At 36.3% G+C, this 23,385-nt stretch overlaps 1 protein-coding gene across 3 annotated transcripts in view; it reads left to right on the top strand.

Annotated features, from left to right (window-relative positions):
• LOC102879084 (serum paraoxonase/lactonase 3) overlaps positions 1 to 8,355 on the top strand; it is a 22,994-nt gene extending 14,639 nt beyond the window's left edge. For all 3 annotated transcript variants that reach the window (XM_006911915.1, XM_006911914.1, XM_006911916.1), the window contains 4 exons: positions 3,031 to 3,231; positions 4,241 to 4,322; positions 4,588 to 4,716; positions 8,197 to 8,355. In XM_006911915.1, the coding sequence (XP_006911977.1) occupies positions 3,031 to 3,231; positions 4,241 to 4,322; positions 4,588 to 4,716; positions 8,197 to 8,355 (571 nt within the window). The remainder of the gene's footprint in view (positions 1 to 3,030; positions 3,232 to 4,240; positions 4,323 to 4,587; positions 4,717 to 8,196) is intronic.
• Positions 8,356 to 23,385: the final 15,030 nt, after the last annotated feature.

Raw genomic sequence — 23,385 nt, 5'->3', positions numbered from 1 at the left:
CTAAGCTTTCTAAAGGTTCCCATGGTGACACTGTACAGCACCTCACTAGAAATTGCTGTATTCAGTGTTGAATATCTTTAGATTCTCCAACTTTTTGAAAGCATTTTAATCCTATAAAGGTGCTCAATTTTAGATTCCCATATTTAATTCCATCCTCTAGACCACAACAATACAATACCTATTATGGGGCTCTCTTTAAACACCTACACCCATTTCTAGTTGTCTTGGTAGGTTGTATTCTGAGAGCTGCACCCACTGGGTGTTATAACAAACCTCCAGATGGTCTATTCTTTTGTTTAGTGAGAGCTTTAAAGTAGAATTTGAAAAAAAGCCTGTGGGCACATATAAAAATTCACATTTATTAAACTTTGATTATGGGCCAGACACTGTACCAAAATGCTTAATTCTCACGACAGCCTTTAGTAATAGGCATGAGTAAACTGACACTTAGAGTTTTGGATTAAGTAATTGCCCAAGTTATATAATTTGTAAGTGGTAGAACCAGGGTCTAAAACCATCTGTCTAAATTCAAAGCTGAGCTCTCACCTTCTCAATAAGAAGAAACATCCTTCTTACTGCATTGAAAAAATATAGTTTGTTAGTAGATAGGTTGCCTTTTTCAAGGCTGTAACAAACAATGAAGAAATTTTCTTTTATAAAATGGGTTCAGCACTGAAATACTGATTCCAAAACAGTAGAGGTTAATCTTTCCATGGGTCAGAAACTAAGAAGAGAAAAAGGAAGTTCGTCCTCTTTTCTTTGTTCTCTTTCTCAACATCACATAAGAATTTTTCCCATAGAACTCGGAGCAGTAAGAGCAGAGGGTAGAAGAAGTAAGAGAAGTTAAAGTTATTGAATTGCCATCACTCACTGTGCCAGGTTCTGAGTCACAGTGAGGACGAGGACTGCCGTCGAGTGACTAAGAGACAACGAATCACTTAACCTGTGCTTCTGTTTCCTCAGCAAAATGAGGGCTCCCTTATTGACCTGACTCACTTGACCGATGATTGTGAGGATCAAATGCAATAGCACGTGACCTCACAGGAAGAGTTCCTCAGAAAACACAGCGTGAGGAAAAACTCCACAGATGACCACTTGATTAGGGCCTATGATCCCAGGATGCAAAAACGAGACTAACCTGATGCAGAAAAAGAATTCCTATGGGTTGAATTCTGTTTCCCTAAAAATACATTGTAATGTTAACCTCAATACCTCAGAACATGACCTGATTTGAAAACAGGATCATTGGCAGATGTTATTAGTTAAGGACCATCATATTTGTGGGCCCTTAATCCAATATGACTCATGTCCTTACAAGAAAACAGGCAGATGCCCAGGGAGAAAGACACCTGAAGATGGAGAGTGAGATTGGAGTAATGCATCCTACCAAAGAAACTTCAGAGAGAGCATGGCCCTGTCAACACCTTGATTTCAGACTTCTAGCCTTTATAATTATGAGAAAATCAGTTTCTGTTGTTTTATGCCACCTGTTTGTGGTACTTAGTTATGGCAGTACTTCTAGGAAATTCATATGGGAGAGAGTCTATAGCAAATAGCTTATCAAGCCAGCTGCCGCTAAGTGCATGGGATTGTCCTCCAATAAGCAACATAAGCCTCATTTCAGGACAATCTGGCCAAGATAAGAAAGGGTGAAAAGTTTAACCACCATCCCTATATCTCGATAGTCAAGGGTTTGCCTCAAGTGGTGTTAACTGCTATACATTCCTGGTCGTGCATGTCTAAGTTATGTCTGGTGATATGCTGTGCCTTGATGTTAACCTGGAAACCCAGCAGTGGAACCAAGAGGCTCAGAACAGGCATGAGGTAAGGCTGCACTGTGGAAAGTCTGTCAGATTCCATTCATAGCTTCTTGAAGTAGCGCCAACTGAAACAGAGCAGGTGAGGCTTTGAGGATCTAAAGAGGACATTTAGAAGTGCCCTGATACACACAATGACCTAGCATTTTAAGGGGTAGGACAAGGAAACACATTGTGAGGGAATTTAACTTAATCTGTGGGGCAGGCATGCTTAAGCTGAAGACCCCAAAAGATGAACAGCTTGGTTCCCTTGGGAAAGTCCTTATACATCAAAACTTCAAAATATTTCCTGATTCATCCAAATTTTTCTCTCTCGATTTAATATAAAAAAAAAAAAAATCTTTTTTAAATGTTTTTTTTCAAGTCACTGTCTCCTTTTTTTTCCAAAATGGAAATGACTTCATTGTTTTATAAAGTTCTAAGAGTAAGACTTGCTTCATTAAAAATGTTTTAATGGTATTGATGAACATAAATAGGAAAAAATAGTACTCATAACCCCACCTTCTCAAAGAAAATATAAAGGTCAAGATAGCCTGTGGTATGCTACAATAGCAGAAAAGAAAAATCCTAACATCTTTAGTGGTTCAAAACCGTAAAGTTTTGTTTTCTCACTTATGCTATGTATCTAATGTAGGTGATCGAGGGAGTTTTATATTATCCTCATGTAGGGCCCTAAGAGAACCACACTGTCATCACCAGAGATGATGTTAGTTGCGATGGAAGAGTGAGGGAAGCATGATGGATCACATACTGGCTCTTAAAGTCGTCCCTTTGGAAGACTTAAAACACATCACTTCATTTCATTGGCCAAAGCAAGTCACATGGCCATGACTAACACCAAGAGCATGGAGAGAAGCCTAATTCCAGAAGGAGGAGAACCAGAACTGTTGGTGAATTGCACTACAACTGCCATAGATAACATTATTTATGTCAACGGATTTGAAGTTTGGGGCTTATTTGTATATTGATTTGTTTTCACCGACTTTAGTGGAAGGGAGGAATGAGAAAATAACAAATGGTAAAAGAAAAAAACACATCGGGGCAATGAAAAATCATGTACTTTCTGCGGATTTCTTTAATTCATACTAGTTCATGTATACTTTTTCAAATTGATGAATATATTGGTCTTGTAGCGACCTAGTGATTTTGACAGCAATCACTATATTTAAATACTCCATGGGTTTCTCTCTTTCTCTCTCTCTCTCCATTTTAGTGTGAATGACATTTTCGTTGTTGGCCCAGAACAGTTCTATGCCACCAGAGACCACTATTTTGCCAACCACTTCTTGACACTACTAGAGATGTTAATGGACTTTCGCTGGTCTCATGTTCTTTTCTATAGTCCAAAAGAGGTCAAAGTGGTGGCCAAAGGGTTTAATTCTGCCAATGGGATCACAATCTCACCAGATAAGAAGTAAGCAAGCTCTTTTATAATTTTCTACCCTTCACCCCTGGCATATTAGTGGACTCCTTCCCTTAAGAGGTGGTTACTTCCTTGGGCTTAAGTAGTCAGTATATATGTGGAGTGATCAGGCATGGCCAGGGTTTATACTAAATGTGTGATCTTAAGCAAACCATTTGCCCTCTTGCACTTCAGGCTCCCCCCAGTGAAATAAGGGATTTGGACTCATGGATATGAAGTCTTTATTCCAAATTCTTATGTGACTCTAGAAACACACTTATCTAACACACTAAAAATAATAAATACATAATTACTCTGGTTTTTATGAGGCTAGAAGGTCTTTAACCACTTATACTAAGTTCAGTTACCCAAAAGTTCTTATTAGAGAGGGAGGCCCAAATTAGATAAGGCACTATGATTGTATAAGTTTCAGACTTACTGATATACTATATCAGGCTTTTCTATGAGAAAACGCTATTTTACGCAGCATGAAATTTTAGAGGAAGTGCTCTTTTAAAGTATTTGAAAATAGTTTTTAAGTACCATAAATATTAATATATAAATTTGAGATAATAAATAGAGGTGATCCCCATGGAAAACAACTCTAAGTATTCTTTCTCTTTTTAAAAATGATTGTGATTCAGCTTCATGGTCACCTGATTCTTATTTTCAAGGACTAGTTTTTGGAACCATAGACTTTTTTTGGCTTTATAAGAGGTCCATTTACCTCCATTCAATTTAAAGACTAAATCATGAACTCCTAAGTAATGAGATTGAGCCTATATGTCATCTAGAAACACCAATTTTATTACTCTATAGTCATATCTCATATTCAAAGCTTATTTAAAGCACTTAAAGAATATTAAAAATATCACTTTATTATCTTCTTTTACTGTGGTTTAGAAAGGCATTGCAGTGGTACTTTGAACTATTGTGAATTTTTATACCTCTTCTCCAAAATAAAATTTAGTGTCATCCCTAAAAGCTACTTGTTTAAATGTAAATGTGATTTACTTCAAAGGTATATCTACATAGCCGATGTAACAGATAAGAGCATCTGTGTAATGAAAATACATGATAACTGGAATTTAACTCAACTGAAGGTAAAAGTACCCTAGCTTGCTCACACAACACGGCCTCTTACATTAGCTCCTCAACTTAACCTAAGAATATGCTCCTTGAATGAAGGAAACATGGCTTTTTTTTTTTTTTTAAGATGTTGGTGAGAGTGTGCTCACATGTCTAATATTTAGAAGCAAAGTGCCCCTTAAAAATACCAATTTCGGGAGCCAGAAGGAACTGGTAGGAGAGAAGAGGGTAGGGGAGAAAGCCAAAACAACGTTTTCACTACTTCCTCTTTGTTGGAAGGTAATACATTTGGACACTTTGGTGGATAACTTAACTGTCGATCCTGACACTGGAGATGTTTGGGCAGGATGCCATCCTAACGGCTGGAAGGTACTATTCTATAACCCTAAGGATCCGCCAGGGTCAGAAGTAAGTTCCTACTTCTCTTAGCTCACAGACAAAGCTGTTAAAACAAACAATTTGTTAAAGTGACTTGGAAAAATTTAGTGGGTCACATGTGATGTTCCAGAACTGAACACATTGTACGTATGAAAAGAGTAGAGCTTTTTGTCAGGATGAGGAGACATGGCCCATTAATACTTTCAGGTTACTGGGTGTCAATTTTTAAAAATTTATTTACTTTTTTGATTGGGGTGACATTGGTTAATAAAGTTATATAGATTGCAATTCTATAATACCTGTATAATTGTACAATTCTATAATACATCATCTGTATATTGCATTATGTGTTCACCACCCAAAGTCAAATCTATCTCCTTCTGTAACCATATATTTGACCTCCTTTACCCTTTTCTATTTACCTACTCCCCTCTTTTCCTCTAGGAACCACTATACTGTTGTCTGTGTCTATGAGTTTTTGTTTGGCTTGTTCGTTTGTTGCTTTCAGTTTTATAGCCCACATATGAGTGAAATCATATGGTTCTTGACATTTCCATCTGACTTATTTCACTTAGCATAATATTCTCAAGATATCTATGTTGTCACAAATGGCAGTATTTCATTTTTTCTTATGGCTAAGTAGCATTCTATAGTATATATGTACCACACTTTTATCCAATCATCTATCGAAGGACACTTTGGTTGTTTCCATGTCTTGGCCACTGAGAATAATGATGCAATGACATAGGAGTACATATATCTTCATGGATATGTTTTCAAAGTTTTTGAGTAGATACCCAGAAGAGGGATTGCTGGGTCATGTGGTAATTCTATTCTTAATTTTTTGAGGACCCTCTGTAGTGTCTGTACCAATTTACTTTCCCACCAGCAGTGTATGAGGGTTCTTTTTTCCCCACAACCTCTTCAACACTTGTTATTACTGCTTTTGTTGATAACAGCTATTCTAATATGTGTGAGGTGGTATCTCACTATGTTTTAGATTGGCATTTCCCTAATAGCTGGTGAACTTGAGCATCTTTTCATATATTTGTTGGCTGTTTGTAAGTCTTTGTGAGAGAAGTGTCTGTTCAGGTCCTCTGCCCACTTTTTAATTGGATTGTTTGTCTTTTTCTTGTTAAATTGTATGAGTTCTTTATGTATTTTGAATTTTAGCCCCTTATCAGAGGTGTTGTTTGTAAATATCTTCTCCCATTCAGTTGGTTGCCTCCTTGTTTTATTTATGGTTTCTTTTGCTGTGTAGAGGCTTTTTAGTTTAATTTAGTCCCATTTATTTATTTTGCTTTTACTTCCCTTGCCTTTATAAAATCCTCTCTAAGACCAAGGTCCGTAAGTTTAGTACCTATATTTTCTTCTATGCATTTTTTATTATTTCAGGTCTTATATTTAGGTCTTTGAGCCATTTTGAGTTAATTTTTGTTTATAGTGACAAATAGCAGTCTAGTTTCATTCTTTTGCAGGTTTCCTTACCAGGTGCCAATTTAACATCAGTGCTAAACAATGTGTCCCATCCTTTCAAGGGCTATACTTGCCTCTGGGAATAATGGGAAAATATGAGCTTAATTATTCATTTTGACCCAGATTGCCATACCATATTCTCAGTCAGGATGTAGGCTAGGAGCAGGCTTTGATGTTAGGCAAAGGGAGTCATATATGAAACCATCTTCTATCACTGTACCCAACATGAAATTCAGATAAAAGAGTTTAAATATCTCTAGTCTCAAAACAAAATTAATTTTTGCCACTAGGTTCAAATATATATGATAGTGTTAAAGAATGTCATATTTTAAAAATGTTATTGTCTTTAAAATCTCTTCTAAAACAATAACATACACCATTGAATTTTATATGGCATTAAAAACAATAATATAAATCATTGCATTTTCTATAGCATTGAATTTGAGAATAAAAAAATCTCAAGTAAATTTAAATATAGATATAAATTCTTGGCAGACATCCTCTGAGAGATTTATTCACAAAAAGTTATTAAGCACTTATAATATATAGACTTTGTTTTCGTGCTTAAGATATATCAGAAAACAGAGTATGTAAATTCTATGGGGGAAATTCTATGAGGGAAAAATGTATAATAAAATAAACGGGATCAGGATTGCTGTGAACAGGGGGATGGACAGGTCCTATTATTAAGTACAGAGATCAGGGTAAATCTCATTGAGAGGGTAAGTTTTAAAGAAAGATATAATGTTAGAATCTAGGTTTGGAAAGTTGGGAAATTGAGATTCAAATCCTAGCCTGGTAATTGGCCTAGAGGGTAATTAGAACATACAGTTATTTCTGCTTCCAGTATTGCAGTTCTTCAGTTTTAAAAAAATTATTTATCTTATTAACATATTAGTCACTTCTTTAAAAAAAAAGCAAGAAATAAACAAGTAAAAGTCCAGCCTGAAACCTAGAACCTAAAGAATTGTTATCCCTTGCTAGCAAGCTACCCTTTCTCAGATACGTGTCCCCAAAAGTGACACATGCAACTATTCTGCAAATGCCCAACAAAGATGCTTGCTTAAAGAGAATAAAAATACAGTCTATATGATGATTTGAAAATTGTTTAGGATTTTTTTCATGCCTCTATTTTCAAATTTAATAATTTATTTTAGATAAGATTTCTTTCTTCACAGTCACTGACACCCTTTCCTTTGAGTTGAGGGTAATATTTTCTACATGAGTTCCAAGCTTGGCAATTTTCATGTAACAACCTGAGATAAAGCTGTAGGGTCTTCTTTAAGATAAAAAGCCAAAACTCAACTGAACGCTAATTGGAGAGGTCAATATTGACTCATAACTTATGAATTTCTAATTGGTTTTCTTTAATTCCTATCATGTTCTGTTTGAGTGAACTCCATTCAGGCTATTTGGGAACTGCATACTTATATATTAACTGATTAGCAAACTAAATAAACTGTGTTAACCCTGGAGATCAATAATAGTACAAAGCAGTGGTGTGTCAAGGTGAATTCCAAAGTATGCATTCTTTATGCTTCCTAGCCACTTCTCAGATGTGAGAGGGCTCCAGGTGTGATGACTACTATCCTACTGGTTATGAGGTGGGATTGGCTTGCTACTGCGTGTCTTCTTTTCATTTCTTCCCGTGTTTCTCTTCCTGTTCTATAGGCCCCAAGCACAGAGAGGCGAAACCCTTTGCTATAGGCAAAACCTTCGCCTGTTTGCTCCAGAATTAGATAAGCATATCCACTGGTTCCCACCTCCCTCTATAGGAGATGTCTGAACTATCAACGTTGTGTAAACTATCTATTGAGGGATATGGCTAATGTCAGATAACTAATCAAATTGACTGCACAGATATCATTAGGACATTAATACTTCTATCAGAAGAAGGAAAAATGATTGAAGATACATAAATTTTGGCTTGTTGATTTCTGAGAAATACATTAGTCCTGGAGTATATAGGAAGGAAAAAGTCAGCGATGGCTATTTACTCATTTAGTTTACTAACAGTTCATCTTTTCTTGACAGGTACTTCACATCCAGGATGTTCTATCTGAGAAGCCCAGGATAAACACTATATATGCCAATAATGGCTCTGTGCTTCAGGGCAGCTCTGTGGCTACTGTGTACAACAGGAAACTTCTCATAGGCACCGTATTTCACAAAGCTCTGTACTGTGAGCTCTGAATATCCAGATGCCAGATATTCCAAAATGTCTACATGTTTGGTAAAAGTAAACCTCTAATTCTATGATAAATGGAACTGTAAGTAAATGATGAATATCAACAAAAGTGTGCCTGGCTTTCCTTATGGTTAGAAGTAAAGGAGCTGAGAGATTATATAATATCCACCAAATTGCAGGTCAAAATAGTGACAGTACAACAAGAAGCCAAACCTGTCGACTCTTTTTGTCTACCCACCTTTCCACAAAAAGACGTGTGGTGAGTGAGGTATTTAGTACACCTACGGCTCCTTGATGACCGTATGGCAAAATCACCTCCTACAACTGTGTCATGTTCTGAGCCTCCTGCCATCCAGACCAGGAGAAAAGCTAATGTCCAGATATTTACAATTCCCCTTCTCTTCCTCCAACTGTGTTAGGCACTGATAATCAAATGCTCAGCCCATTGGAATTGGAATTATGAGACTGCCCAAAGCCCTCCTCAAACTTGCATTCTTTCCAGAACAGACACACAGGGAAGTCTGACAGAGACTGGCCTCACTTAGGGCAAACAGGGCTGATCTCTTCCTCTGTAATCTATCTTTATTTGTAGAGGAGTCCCCTCTTACTCATGGTTTCGCTTTCCATGGGTTCAGTTGCTCATGGTCAATCACAGTCCAAAAATATCAAATGGGAAATTTTAGAAATAAACAAAAGTTTTAAATTGCGTGCCATTTTGAGTAGTGTGATAAACTCCTGAGCCATCCATTCCTTGCTACCTGGAATGTGAATCATTCCTTTGTCCACTGTATCCATACTGTCTGTATATGCTACCCTCTCATTAATCACTTAGTAGCTGTCTGGGTTATCAAATTGACTGTCACGGTATCACAGTGCTTGTGTTTAAGTTACTCTTATTTTACTTCATAATGACCCCGAAGCCATTCACATACTTTTATTACAGTGTATTGTTACAATTTTTCTATTTTATTATTAGTTATTGTTTTTAATTTCTTACTATATCTAATTTATAAATTAAACTTTACCATAGGTATGTATGTATAGGAAAAAACATAATATATATAGGGTTCGGTTCTATCCGGTTTTAGGCATCCACTAGAGTCTTGGAACATTTACCACAGATTAAAGGAGTCTACTGTAGTGATATCTGTATTTGAAGTATTGTAATCAGCTTGGCTCTGAAACACGAGATGGAGCCTCAGGACTATTACTTTTGATGGTTTTAAACTTGCTCTTCTGGTTAATTCCATGAACACTTATTAAACAGTGTTTCGTAGACTTGTCCCTATGGATTCAGAAATGTATAATATGGTTCTGGCTAGAAGACCATCTCAAACTTGATTTGATGAGAACAAATAGAAATGTCCCTTTCTTGGTCAAAAACCAGGATAGCCTTTAGCAAATCATTAATGGGAATCAGCATAGCCAAGGATTCCACCCACTTCTCTTTTTGTGACTTTTATTGGGAAGTGGTTGGTTGATTTTTTTTTTTTCTCTTCTGGGGATGGAGAGTTGGGGAGACCTTTTTAATTCCTAAAGAACGTTGCTCAGTTAGAAATGACTCAGCAGAATGTTATAATCAAGTCTCAGATTTTAAGTTTCAAATGCCTAACCATCAGGTGGACACTGAAAAAAATAACAACTAAGCATGTAAACAGTTTTGAAAAATATAATAGTTTTTTTCCCTATCCCTAAACTTTATACCCACTACATTAGATAAAGTTTACCATATCTAGGGGAACACAGAGAGTCAAAGATGGGAAATCTAAGGGCATTTAGATGCTGGTGGGTTCCTGAGAATTGGCCCTGCCCTGCCTTCTCTCCAGGCCAAATTAAGAAAGGTTCTATGTTAAAAACCCCCAGAGAGATTAGGAAGATCTGATTGCTGAGGGACTGATGTGCCCTTTCATAGGGAGAGCCTATGAAAGTCACAAGGCTCTGGGGTTCCCCTTCATGTAGGCATTCCCCATCTTCCTGTGATTATCTTGTGCTTTTTCCTTCACTTAGCTTGGGAAGGAGAGGGATTGCCCCTCACAATAAATGCTGCATTTTGATGATTCATTGTCTTCTCTTCCCCAGAAGAGATGTGGGTGGGGATACTAAGGTGATGATTAGTGGTATTGACATCAGGAAAAAAAAACAAAGATAAGAACAAAAACCAATATGGTAGACAGCTACGATGATCTTACTTCCTGGTATTCATTCCCTCGTATAGCTCCCTTTCACATAAATATGGCTGACTTGTATAATCAATAGGGTATTCTAGAAATGATGATGTGTGACTGCCAAGACTAGGTTATATAAAAACATTGCCATTTCTACATTGCTCGCAAAAACTGCATCATGATAAAAAGTTTCTGATTGTTTTAAGATGCTAAGTTGTGGGGTCATCTGTTATGATAATTAGTGAACTAATGAAACAGCAAACCATATATAATGTAGAGATACAACAAAAGCCAAAAGTTCATTTTTTAAAAGAGATTAATAAAAAGTAATATATATCCTGTAAAACTTATCAATAAAAATAACAGCTCAGTTATTCAATATCGGAAATGAAAAATAAGACATGCAGATGTTGTGGACATTAGAGAGATAAAAAGTGGAGTTGATGAACCACTTTATACCAAGAAATTTGAAATTTTGATGAAAAGAACAAACTCCTAGAAAAAAATATAATACTATTAATTAGAGTAAGGCTAAACTATTCTAATATAAAGTACAAAAAATACAATGCCTCAAAAAGAAATGTTTATTCCTCTTTCATTTTTCAGTTCTCGAGGGAGTGAATGATGGGCAGCCTCCCTTGATGGCGCCATGTAGACCAGTGGTCAGGATCTTATAAGAAACAGAAGGGATCTTACACTCAAACAGGGCTTTCGAGGGAAGTTCTTTAAGGGACTGACAAAGGGTGGGGAGGTTAAGGGAAACTTAACAAGACACAGTCCAACACTCCAGTGCTAGCAATGGAGTGGAAGAGATGGTCAGTTCAGGGACTCTTCTACAGTTCAGGGACTCTTCTGAACTGTAGGTTTGAAAGAACAAGGGGTGGAAGGAGTTACTACAACCGGAAGAGAGTAGAGAAAGCAGACACTCTTCCAATAGCTGCTGTGGTCACTGGTAAAGGAAGCAGCCAACCTGTGACAACCCAGCAGAGAGAACAGATGGTATAAATACCTGACTTAACTCCCCTTCTACTCTCCCACTAGAAGTCAGAAGACAAGGGAGCTGTTATGGGAGTCCACAAAGCCTTCAGGACAGTTGTATCGAGTGGATCCTGAGCAGCAAACAGCTTCATCATGTTGCTGCACCATTGTTTCAATGGCTGTAGTTATCTGAATGCTGGATCTGAATGCTGGAAGCTAGGTCACCACCATGTCTGTGTTTCATCAAACTGGAAGGAGATAGAGGATAGAGGACGCCAAAGAGAAATACTCAATGTCTTAAGGCCCAGGGCCAGAAATGGTGGTCATTTTTTTTGCTCACTTACCAGTGGTAAAAATTAAACACAAGGCTGCATCTAACTAACTGCAAGGAAAAATGGGTGATGTAATATCACTGGAGAGACCTGTGTTCAAGGACAAAGAAAAGATAAATTTTAGTGAAGAATCAGCAATCTGTGCCACAGTTTTTACTCTTTGGCCAGTAAATATTTATCCGAACCCTTTTCTTACACAATGACTCCCTTATCAGGGAATATAACAAAAAGTTCCATCCAATTTCTGCATTCAGCTCAAAGCACAGGATCTGTGGGTGATGATTTGACCTTTGCATTAGGTCCAGATATGGCTGCATATGGCAGCCTAGAAAATAAAAGTATTGCGACCGCAACATATCCAATTACGATGGTTGAGTATGAGCAGAATAATTATAATAAACATCCATAGAAAAAGAAAGGAAGAACAGAATACACTCAGCAGCGGCTGGTCCATTGTAATGAAATTATTCCACCAGACAGGAATCGAGAGGTTTTCCTGTCTTGGCAGTGGTGTACTTCCCCATGTCCTCTATGATTCCAAATTTTGGAGGAATTCTACCTAGTGCACCATGCTTTAAGGCCACATCTGACATAGGTCTTGGAAAGACTATGCAATTTTGGTAGCCTCCTTCCTACAGGTGTAGGTTTGAGAGTCTGAGGACATTTTTAGGGCAGGCTCTTGGTTGCTTTTGAAATGTAAGTATCTTAGAAATTTGATAGGGTTCTGTGTCTGTTTGTTTCCAGTCAATGCTGTGTGCCAGCAATAACACTTGGTTTTCCTTTTGGAGCATAGTTTTTAAGCCTATTTTACTTCCAGATTTCCCTGTTTACAAATTTCTCTCTCCAATTTAAATGCTATCTCCTTTGTGGCCAACTGAATGAATGGAGGAAAGGAGGCATCACCATTACTATAATCCCCCACAGTGCTGGATCCCTGGGCTTTCCTTAGTGGGAGACATTTCAAAAGGCTATCAGCTGTAGCAATCTTCCTGCTCTTGCAGCACAAAACCAAATTTCTAGACCTTCTCTATAGCCTTCTGCTTTATGACCGATAGTTCTTACTTAAGAACATAATTTTCCTACTGTCCTCTGGAAAGCATCAAGGAACAATGAAGACACACCAACATTCTGTTTGCTCTCTGGGTAAATGGCCAACCTTTCAAGTTACTGCAGGAAATGGTTTTATTAAATATTTTTGGGATGACATTACAAGGATCTCCAGCTTTTTAGCCTGCAATATCTGTTTCCTTAACTCTAGTCTAACTGTATATTTAATGTTATTTTTAGAATCCCCACATCTAGGTTCAAATTCCTATATTTCTAAGGTCATGCTAAGTGGTTGTAATAGGTAACCCCAAATATAGTGGCTTAAAGAATACAGACATTGCTGAAAGGTAGTAAATCACAGTGGGTAAGAGCACCAACTAGGGAGCCGTTTTCTGGATTCGAATCCCAACATTTACTAGCTGAGCATCTCTGGCCTTCTTTATGTCTTAATTTTCTCATCTTTAAAATTGAAGGTAATAAAAGCAACTGCCACCTAGGGTTGGTAAGAGGATTAAAGGATTAGTATATGTAAAACTCGGAACAGTGCTTGTTACATGCTAGTGTTATATAAGTGCTTGCTAATTTTATATATTTATATATATGTATATATGTGTATATATATGTGTGTGTGTGTATGTATATATGTGTGTGTGTGTGTGTGTGTGTGTGTATTCTCTGTCACATAAAACAGGGGTCCCCAACCCCTAAGCTACAGACCAGTACTGAGCCGCACAGCAGGAGGTGAGTGGCAGGCAAGTGAGCCAAGCTTCATCTGTATTTGCAGCCGCTCTCCAACACTGGCATCACCGCCTTGGCTCCACCTCAGATCATCAGGCATTAAATTCTCATAGGAGCACCGGTCCCTAGTGCCAAAAATGTTGGGGACTACTGACATAAAAGAGCTCAGATAACTGTTTTTGAGACAGCACAGTGTAAAAATTTTGATCCTTGTGGTACTTTAGGGATCTAGCAGTTTTCATGTAGTTGCATGTATTCTGTAGAGCATTATCGTCTTCATGATCAATCATTATATTAGATTCTATCCCATGGAAATGGGAAAAAGAGTGTGTGGAGAAACACCAGATGTCTTCAGGGCCAAATCTGGAAATAGGACAAGCTGCTTCTACTGACATTCTATTAATAAGAGCATAGTCATAAGGCTATACATAATTGGAAGAGAGGCTAGTTGGGTAGCCTGGTGCCCAGAAAAGAGGGATTTGAGTAGGTAACTAGTGTCTATTAGCATAGTTCCTTAAACTGTCTCAAGAAGCATTTGGAAATATTATCATTCTAAAACCATTAAAGAATTAGTAATAAAAAAAATCTTCACATTAAGAGAAATTAATACCTAAAGAAAAGCAAGTGTTAATAAAGTTTAAATGGATAAATATAACTTGTAGTAAATTCATATAATGAAATACTATACAGCAATGTATATCGCAACTAGAGCCACATGCAATGACATGGATAAATCTCACAAATAATATTGAGCTAAGGAAAACAAGAATGAATACAAGTGTATGATTTTATCAGGGGAGAATTTCAAAACAGGCAAAATTAAACAATGTTGTTTGAGGATGCATGCATAAGTGGTTAAGTTGGAATAGGGAGGCGGTAGTTATCACAAAAGTTGGGATACTGGTTGCTTCTAAGGAAGATGGAGATTGTGGTCAGTGAAAGATACATGGAAAACTTTTGGGGTGCTGGCAATATAACATTTGCTGGCCTGGATGGTGATTTACATTGATATTTCATTTATAATTATTCTATAATTGTACATATGTATTTTATAAACTTCTAGATATATATGACGTATCTCACACTAGATTTTTCATGCATATGGAAGTGCTAAGTCAACTTCAAAAAATAAAAATAAAGAGCAGGGATAGGCCTAATAATAAAAACAGGTTAGTATTCAGGCAAAAAAAAAAAAAAAAAAAAACACAAAAAAACACAAATAGATAAATGGAATAGAGTAGAGATCTTTGGGGAATTAGTATAAGATTAAGTTAGCAGTACCAATTTATAGGGAAAGGATATTTGTTTAGGAACTCACATTGGGAGAATAGACACACTCTATGGAGGGAAATAAAACTATGTTCTACTTAACCTCACTAGTTAACTACCAAACAAGAGTCTATAACCTTTAGAGTTAATAGAAGGTAATGTAAGATAGTACCTTTATGACCCAAGGATAGGGAAGGACTTCTGAAACAAAATTTCAAAATATAAACCTAAGACAAAAAAGTCGTTTGAATTTGAGTCATCAAAATTGAGGAGTTCCATTCAGGGAAGGTCGCCATTGACAAAGATAATAGACTAATATAAGAATGAGAAATATTTGCAACATTAAACTGACAAAATATTATTAAGCAAAATATATTAGGAACTCTTGAGAATATAAAGTAAAGGTAGCAATCCCAAGGAATAAGGTAAATGGCGTGAAGAGGCAATTTAAAGAAGAGGGAAAAAATGGAGCACATAAAAAGATGATGATAATCTTTAGTAATCAGAGAAGTCTCAATTAAAACAGCACTCTTAAATTACTTTACATCTATTAGACTAGCAAAAATTAAAAGGCTCAATATTGCTAAGTGTTAATGGGTAGGTGGGCATATAAGCAACCGCATGCATTGTTAGTAGCTGTGTAGATAGTTGCAGCCACTATAGGTAAGACCAGAGCTCAAAGAATCATAAGAACTGGAGGGTTCAGAGCCATGTCTATAGCCAAGGTCCATACTAGCAAAATATGTTCGCAATATTTCCTCTTTCCTCAATCAGTTTCAAATTTTAGTCTTGCTCAAGCCATTCTGATTTATAGACACAAAATTACATCTTGTACTGTGGCTTCAAGAGAATTGGTGGAATATAGGTTCTAGTTTCTACCTCTGCAGAGCAGGAAGACACACTGGCATTTTATAAAATCTCCCTACACAATTCTAGTACTTAGCCAGGGTTTTAAAACACTGCACCCAAATATACTGGAAAAGAGGTGGAAAGTGCTGATTTAGTGTTTCCACCACATTATCACAGAACACCTGGTGCACACTTGGTATCATTGATGTACTTGTGTTCATATTGTTTGCCATAATACTACAGGAATTTAGCAAGAAATATAGCAAGAAAACAAATCACTTATCTTTTGCCAAAACTCATTTTTCCCATGCAATGAAGTTGTTCAGGAAAGCAATTTACTGAAGATGTAAAAGACCATAATTAGCACAGTCAAGGTCAAGTCATCCCACGAGGAGAACCAAGAGGAATGTGCCTCATTAGAAGCAGAGAATGTAATGGAAACTTTTAACTCTCAGTTTTATACTTTCTAGAACAGACATAGCAGAAAAAGTTCGGAGATGACTTTGGGAACTGGTGAAATGAATACTTACCACAAAATTGTGTCAGTTGAGCTCTAGGCATTGCCCACTAGAAGAGCTCTGTAGTTTTCTAACACCTGCCTGGTGAATCACATAAACCTGTAGAATGTCATTGGTTCCATTAAGAAGTAAAACCTAAATGAAGAGCAGATGAAGCATTCTGTAAGCTGTAAACAATTTCCACTACAGCAAAAAAAAAAAAAAAAAAAAAAAAAAAAAAAGTAGCTTTTGCAGTGAATCTGAAGATTGTCTGCGGGTAGAATGTAAACTCAAGATCTTTATAAAATAAATTGTGAATAAATTCTAGAGAAGCCTACTAGTATTCAAAAGAATCACATTATCTGTTAAAAGTCACACACAATACATACATAATAAATGGAAATTACAAAGTCATATGTGCCCTACCATGAATGAGTTTAAACATTTAAGTCTTTTCCCTATCTTTAGCTTGCTACTCGCCCCACTTACCAGGATTTTTCTTGATAAGCGCTCTCTCAATCAGTCATTTGCTTCTGAAATCCCCCCTCAGCCTCTACTTATAAGGAACCAGACACAGACATTCAAAATTATTTCCTTTGCCCAAGAGAGAAGCCAGATACTCACTTGCTAAACCTCTATGGTAGTTTGGGTAACTATTGCCTAAATAACTTGGTTCTCTTTTTGGTGTACTACCCTCAGTGGACCGATGATACATATCTGTGCTGTTGAACTCAAAAGTGGCCATATTACTTACTTTGGCCAATGAAATGTTGGTAGAGTAAACCATATGGCACTTCCAGGTAGAAATTTTAAGAGCCAGTATGTATTTCACTGTATCTCTTTTCTCTTTGTCCCCAAGATAGTGATGCTCTAGATGCAGTCTGTTGTGCCATACTAGATCCTGGATTGATGATGATAGGCAGCAGCACTGTAGCCAACCTGCAATGGACACATAGCATGAGTGATAAATAAACCATTTTTGTTGTAGTCTTCTGTTTAGCATACTGCAGTAATTCATTCTTTTTTATTTGTTGTGTATAGTATTTTACTGTATGAATATACTACAATTTATCCATTCAACTGTTGATGAACATATGTTATATTCAGGTTTTTTAAATATTATACAATGATCTTTTTGTGCAATGTATTTTAATGCATATATATAAACATTTCTGTTGGACATACATGCAGAATTAGAAATTCTGGATCATGGAGTACATTAATGTGCAGCTTAGTAGATACTGACCAATAGTTTTCCAAAGTGGCTGTACCAACGTACCCCCCATTCATAATGCTGGAGGGTTCTAGTTGCTCTACTTCCTTGCCAACAGTTAATAGCATCAGTTTTCTTCTCTTAATTTTAACCATTCTGATGGATGTGTAGAAATATCTCGTTGTGATTTTTATTTGCAATCCTTAGATGACTAATGGAATCGAACACCTTTTCCTATGCTTAATGACCATTTGGAGTCTTCTTTTGTGCAATGAATGTTCAACTTTTGGCTTTTTAAAAATTTTGGTTAACATCATTTTTCTTATTGATTTGTAAGCATGAGTCTTTTGTAGATAACTGTATTGAAGATATATTCTCCTACTTTTTGTTGAGTCTTTTCACCCTCTCAAACATATCTTTTGATGGACAGAACATTTGTAATTTTAATGAAATTCCGTTTATTAATATTTTCTTTTATGGATGTGACTTTGTTCTGTTTAAGAAATGTTTACACAGGTTATGAAGTATGTTTTTTTGTTATCTTATAAAAGGTTTATTTATTTATTTTCCATATTTAGATTTATCATCTATCTGAAATACATTTTGGGGTATCCTGTGAGTAGGGATCAAGATTTATTTGTAGCCACATGTATATTATATCCAATTGATACATTATTTATTGAAAAGAAAATTCTTTCCTTACAGTATTTCAGTGGCACTTTGTCATAAATAAGATGTCCATAGATTTATGTGTTTATATCTGGACTCTTTATTTTGTTCAACTAGATTACTTGTCAATCATTGCACCGATATCACATTGTTTTAATTATAATATATTTATAATAAATCTTGCTTTTAGGTAGTAAAATCCTTTAAGTTTGTTTTCCCTCAAAATTTTCATGGCTATTCCTTACGCTCTGCACTCCTATTTAAATTTAGAATCAGCTTGTCAATTACTACAAAACTTTGGTAGGATTTTGATTTGGATTGTAAATGTATAGATTGGCATCAAATGTATAGCATTTGAGGATAATGGTCATCATTAAATTTTGAGTCTTCTAATGATTGCCGTTGGTATCTTTATTCATTTAGATCTTTAGTCTCTGTCAGTAAAGTTTTATAATATTCTGTGTAGAAATTTTTTATAACTTTTGTTAGATCCTTAGAATTTAGTAGTTTGATACTATTATAGATATTACCTTTGTAAATTTTCTTTTTCTACTTACTGGTTACTATACAAAAATCAATAATTCTGTATATTGACTCTGTAGCTAGCTACCTTGATAAATTCACATATTAATTTTAATGGTTTATTTGCAAAGTCTTTTAGATTGCTTACATACCGATCATGTTGTCAGTGAATAATGAATGTTTCAGATTTCTTTTCCAGTCTTGGTATCTTTTATTTCTTTTTATTTAACTTCTAGTTTAATGTTGAACACATGTAATAATAGTGAATATCCTTGTTTTTTTCTCAGTCACCACAGAAAGCTTTCAATTTCTCATCAAGTGTAATGTTTGCAACTTTTCCCTTTTGATAGCTATTCTTTATCTGATTAAGATATTTTCATGCTATTTCTAATTTACTAATAGTTTTTTAAATACATAAATGAGTATTAAATTTTTTAAATGTTTTGTCTGCATCTATTGAGATGACCATATTATTTTCTCCTTTATCTTATTAATTATATGATTGATTTAAAACTTTAAGCCAAACTTGTATACTGGAAATATACCCTACTTGCTCATAATATATTATCTGTCTATATATTGTGAATTCTATTGGCTAATACTTTGTTTAAGATAATAATGTCCATATTCGTGATAATTATTGGTCTGTAATTTTTTTCCTTGTAATTAACTTGTCAGGTTTTGGTTTCAAAGTTATATTGGTTTGTTAAAAGAGTTGAGAAAGAATTTTCCTATTCTTTGGAAAGTTTGTGTAAAATTTAATATTTTTTTCTTCAGTGTTTGGAAGAATTCACTCATGAAACTATTTGGGACTGAATATTTTAATTGTGGATTCAGTTTCTTTAATAAATATGAAAACATGAAGATTTTCTGTTTCTTCTTGTGTATTTTTTTCTGAATCTAAGAATTCATCATTTTCATCTAAATTTGCAAAGTTAGCGGAATATAATAGTTCATAATATGCTCTAAAAATATCTTTAGAATCTGTGGTAATATTCTCATCTTCATTCCTTATATTTATTATTTCTAATTTCTATCTATCATCCTACCTCTCTCCCTCTCTCTTTTTCTCTCTTTCTCCTCTCTCATATTTTCTGTCAGTCTTTCTAGGAGATTATAAACTTTATTGGTATTTTCAATAATCAACTTTTGAGTGTTTTATCTTCTCTAAGTTTTTTTTATTGTGCTAAAATTCACATAACATAAAATTCATCATTTAAATTGTTTTAAAGTATGCAGTTCAGTGACATTTAATACATTCACAATATTGTGCAATCATCACCACTATCTAGTACCAGAATATTTTTTCTGCCTCAAAAGGAAATCCATACTCATTAAGCTGTTACTCTCCATTACTCTCTTTCCCCCGTCCCTGGTAACTAGTAATCTGCTTTCTGTCTCTGTGAATTTGCCTCATCTGGCTATTTCATATCACACAGTATGTGGCCTTTAGTGTCAGGCTTCTTTTACTTAGCATATTTTCAAGGTGCATCCATGTTGGAGCATGTATCAGGACTTTATTTTTTTATGACTGAATAACATTCTGTAAAATAGACATTCTCTCTTTAAATTTGTTTTCTATTTCATTGATTGCTGGTCTTACCTTTATTATAATTTCCATACTTCCACTGTCTTTGAGTATTTTTGGTTTATGAGATACACGCTTAGATAACTGAAGTGAGGTGGCATATTTCTGTTCATTTTTGCTTCATATACTGTAAGGTTCTTTTTCTAGATGAACATAAATTTAAGATCGCATACACGTTAGGGGCTCCTACATTTCCTAACTAGATGAATGTATATAATGAAGTTGGTCCTATCCCATTTACCAGAATGTTGTGAAATTAAGTAGGCGAGAGCAATTTTTAAACTCATTTCTACACTTGGATAGAACTTTGTTGTCTGCACTGCGATTGCTTTAAATCTTCATCGCAGTTTCACAATATTGTCTCATCTGTTTTACACAGCGTAACCGCAGAAATTATCTTCATTTTACAAATGTTATTTCTTCTACTATAGAGTTTCAGGAAGTGACCATGAATCCAGTATTCAAAGACCGGTGTTTTTTTTTCTTTTCTTTTCTTTTTTCCTCTCTTTCCTAGTTGCCTCATGCCTCATGCAGAATTGTGTTATTGGAGTTCTTACGACATGGAAATTTCACATTTTCAAACACTTGAGAATATTGCAACTACTGCCAATAAGGTTCAGCATCCTCTAGATGTGGAATGCCAAGTGCAGCCACCAAATCAACCCTTCTGTGCCTGCACAGAATTAAATTTTGCAAATCTAGCTCTGGCTCTCTGCCAATACATTGACAGTTTTTACTGAATACTCAATGCATTAGGGTTTTTGTTGGAAAATAAAAGAATTAGCAGATGTGTTTTTTACTAAATATATTCATTGCACAAATAAATATTTACAACATGAGGACTGAGGGAGGACAAGGTGATATCTGAGTGTTCTATAAAAGCTTTTATTTTAGTGTCAGGTTATAAATTGCTGATGATAAAAAGAAACTGTGTCTTTAAAAAACTCCATTGCTTCCCATAAATTTAAGTTTTTCATATTTCATGAACTCAACATACTGTTTTTACATATTTTAACAACTGAAATAGTAAATTATTATATAATTGATAGTTTCTTAGAATTCAGTTTCATTGATAGTTTTTGTCTTTCTTAGTGATACATAAAATAATGAAATAAAGTAATAAGATAATAAAAATAAAGTTATCATGTATTTAACACTAATGCCATTTTAAGGTCAATAAAATATGGTATATTAAAGTATTCCAGAGGCTCCTGTAATGGTTTTCAAACATTTCTCCATTTATTTATTCAGCAATATTTATTGAGCACTTAGCCTGTGTTAGGTGCTGTACCAGGCATCTGGGCTATAACAGTAAACAGGGCATTGTTGTATAAGTTAATAGTTTAGTAAGAAAAACAGAGAAGTAACAGAGTATTAATAATAGAGTGGTAAGAGCAATAAAGAAGTAACATGCTGCAACGGACTTCTGAGAAGGGTATTTAGGAATTAGGAATCACTACCTGTCGAACTAAATTCCAAACTGATGCCTGAAGGAGCAAGTAGGATTTGGTCATATCAAAACGGGGAATAGAGAGGTTATGGGGGAAAAAAATATTTCAGACAAAAGAGTAAGTGTAAAGGCCCAGGGCAAGAGTTTCAAAGAGAGCAGACAAGTTCAAAGTAATTGATAGCCCATTGAATATCTTTAATTACTCAAGAGTTTTCACTTTTCTTTTAGATAAGGATTCTTAATGTTTGGCCAGGTCATCGTGGGCTTCAGCAGGGGTAAGTGAAACAACTGGAGTCGAATGTGAGAGTTTTCTGGATGTATGAGTCCAAGGAAAGAGTTTGCTGCATTCATCGGTCTCAAAGTTGGTTGGGTTCCTTCAAAAAATTAAGAATCACTGCCCTAAGATCTCACAGAATCAGAAAGCAAATTGCAAAGGATATTCTATAATTTATACAATAAATAAATTGGTAAGTTAATAAGTTAACTTGGGCAGAGGAGGAGAGAGTGGCCTCTCTTGTTTACTCCCCAACCCATCCTTTAATTCCTGTTCTTCCTGCGTCCCCTTCCTTAAGTAATAGCTCAGTTCTCGCTATCCCCCTTCCTGGCTTTATTCTTCTCCAATGAATATGTGCATCATCCACAGCACTACATATGCAGAAGTGATGTATTTCACTGATTTCTGGCACACAGCAGGTACTCAGTCAATGTCAGCTAGTGCCAGAATTAATGAACACCGAGTGGTGTTCACAAACGAGTTTGTGCTGAGAGAATGAGAGAGAGCTTGATATTCAGATGTTTGAAGGTGACAGTGGTATCCCGCTGAGAACAAAGTTAAATCCTAGCCAATCACAGCCCTCCCTTCCTTCTATGCCTTTTCTGGCTGAGTCACAGTGATCAAGTTTCTCAATCCCACTGAGCGACAAGGATTAGGACCTTGCTGGCACAAAGTGAGCGTTCATTAAAGCTTGGCTCTCCTTTCTCACGGCTCTCCATTTGCTCCGACCTGCTTGTTCTCCCTTTCTTTCCGGGTCTAGGCAGCTGTTCTTAGTTTTCTCTTTTTAAAGTCTTGGGGAGAGCGCAGTTCTTGGCGGCAGGCAGGCGCTGACCCCGAGGCCTCAAGGTCAGGGGCAACTGGCCCGCGGGGTGAGCAGAGGTCCTGCATTTCCGGGGTTCAGGAGGTACAGGGCAAGGCTGATCCCTGGACTGCACAATCTGGTTTGTGGATGCAGGCAGGCAGGTCTCTCCGCGGTCTGTGCGTCGCATCGGCTCATCCATTGCTCGTCTGCCCAAGGCCATGGCAAAGCTGCTGGTGCTCACTCTCGTGGGGCTGGGACTGAAACACTTCAGGGATCCCCAGTCCTCTTACGAGTAAGTTAGGTTGTGGTGAGGGCTGCCGCCCCTGGCCTCCCCAACCTAGGCCAGCCCCAGGACAGCACCAACCCTTTCGCCGCAAAGTGGGGGAATCCAGGCTCTTAACAGAAAATCCGCAGGCACGTCCCGCCGGGGGTTCGTAAATATTTGTCCAATTTTCGTTTGTCACCTGAAAACATCTCCTTGCTCGAAGTCTGAGAGATGGGGTAAGGAGACCGTTGGTGGTGTGAGTGGCCAAGCTTTTGGCATACAAGAATTAATTTTTCATGGAGATCCGTGTGCCTAGACTACAGATTCACTTCTCAACCTCTCTTCAGAATAGATAATTTGCTCGTCTGCCCAAGGCC

The sequence above is a fragment of the Pteropus alecto genome, unplaced genomic scaffold (assembly GCF_000325575.1).
Source record: "Pteropus alecto unplaced genomic scaffold, ASM32557v1 scaffold21, whole genome shotgun sequence".
NCBI classification, from domain to species: domain Eukaryota; kingdom Metazoa; phylum Chordata; class Mammalia; order Chiroptera; family Pteropodidae; genus Pteropus; species Pteropus alecto.
Note: the sequence above shows the minus strand (reverse complement) of the source record. Positions and strands in the feature narration are given on the sequence as shown.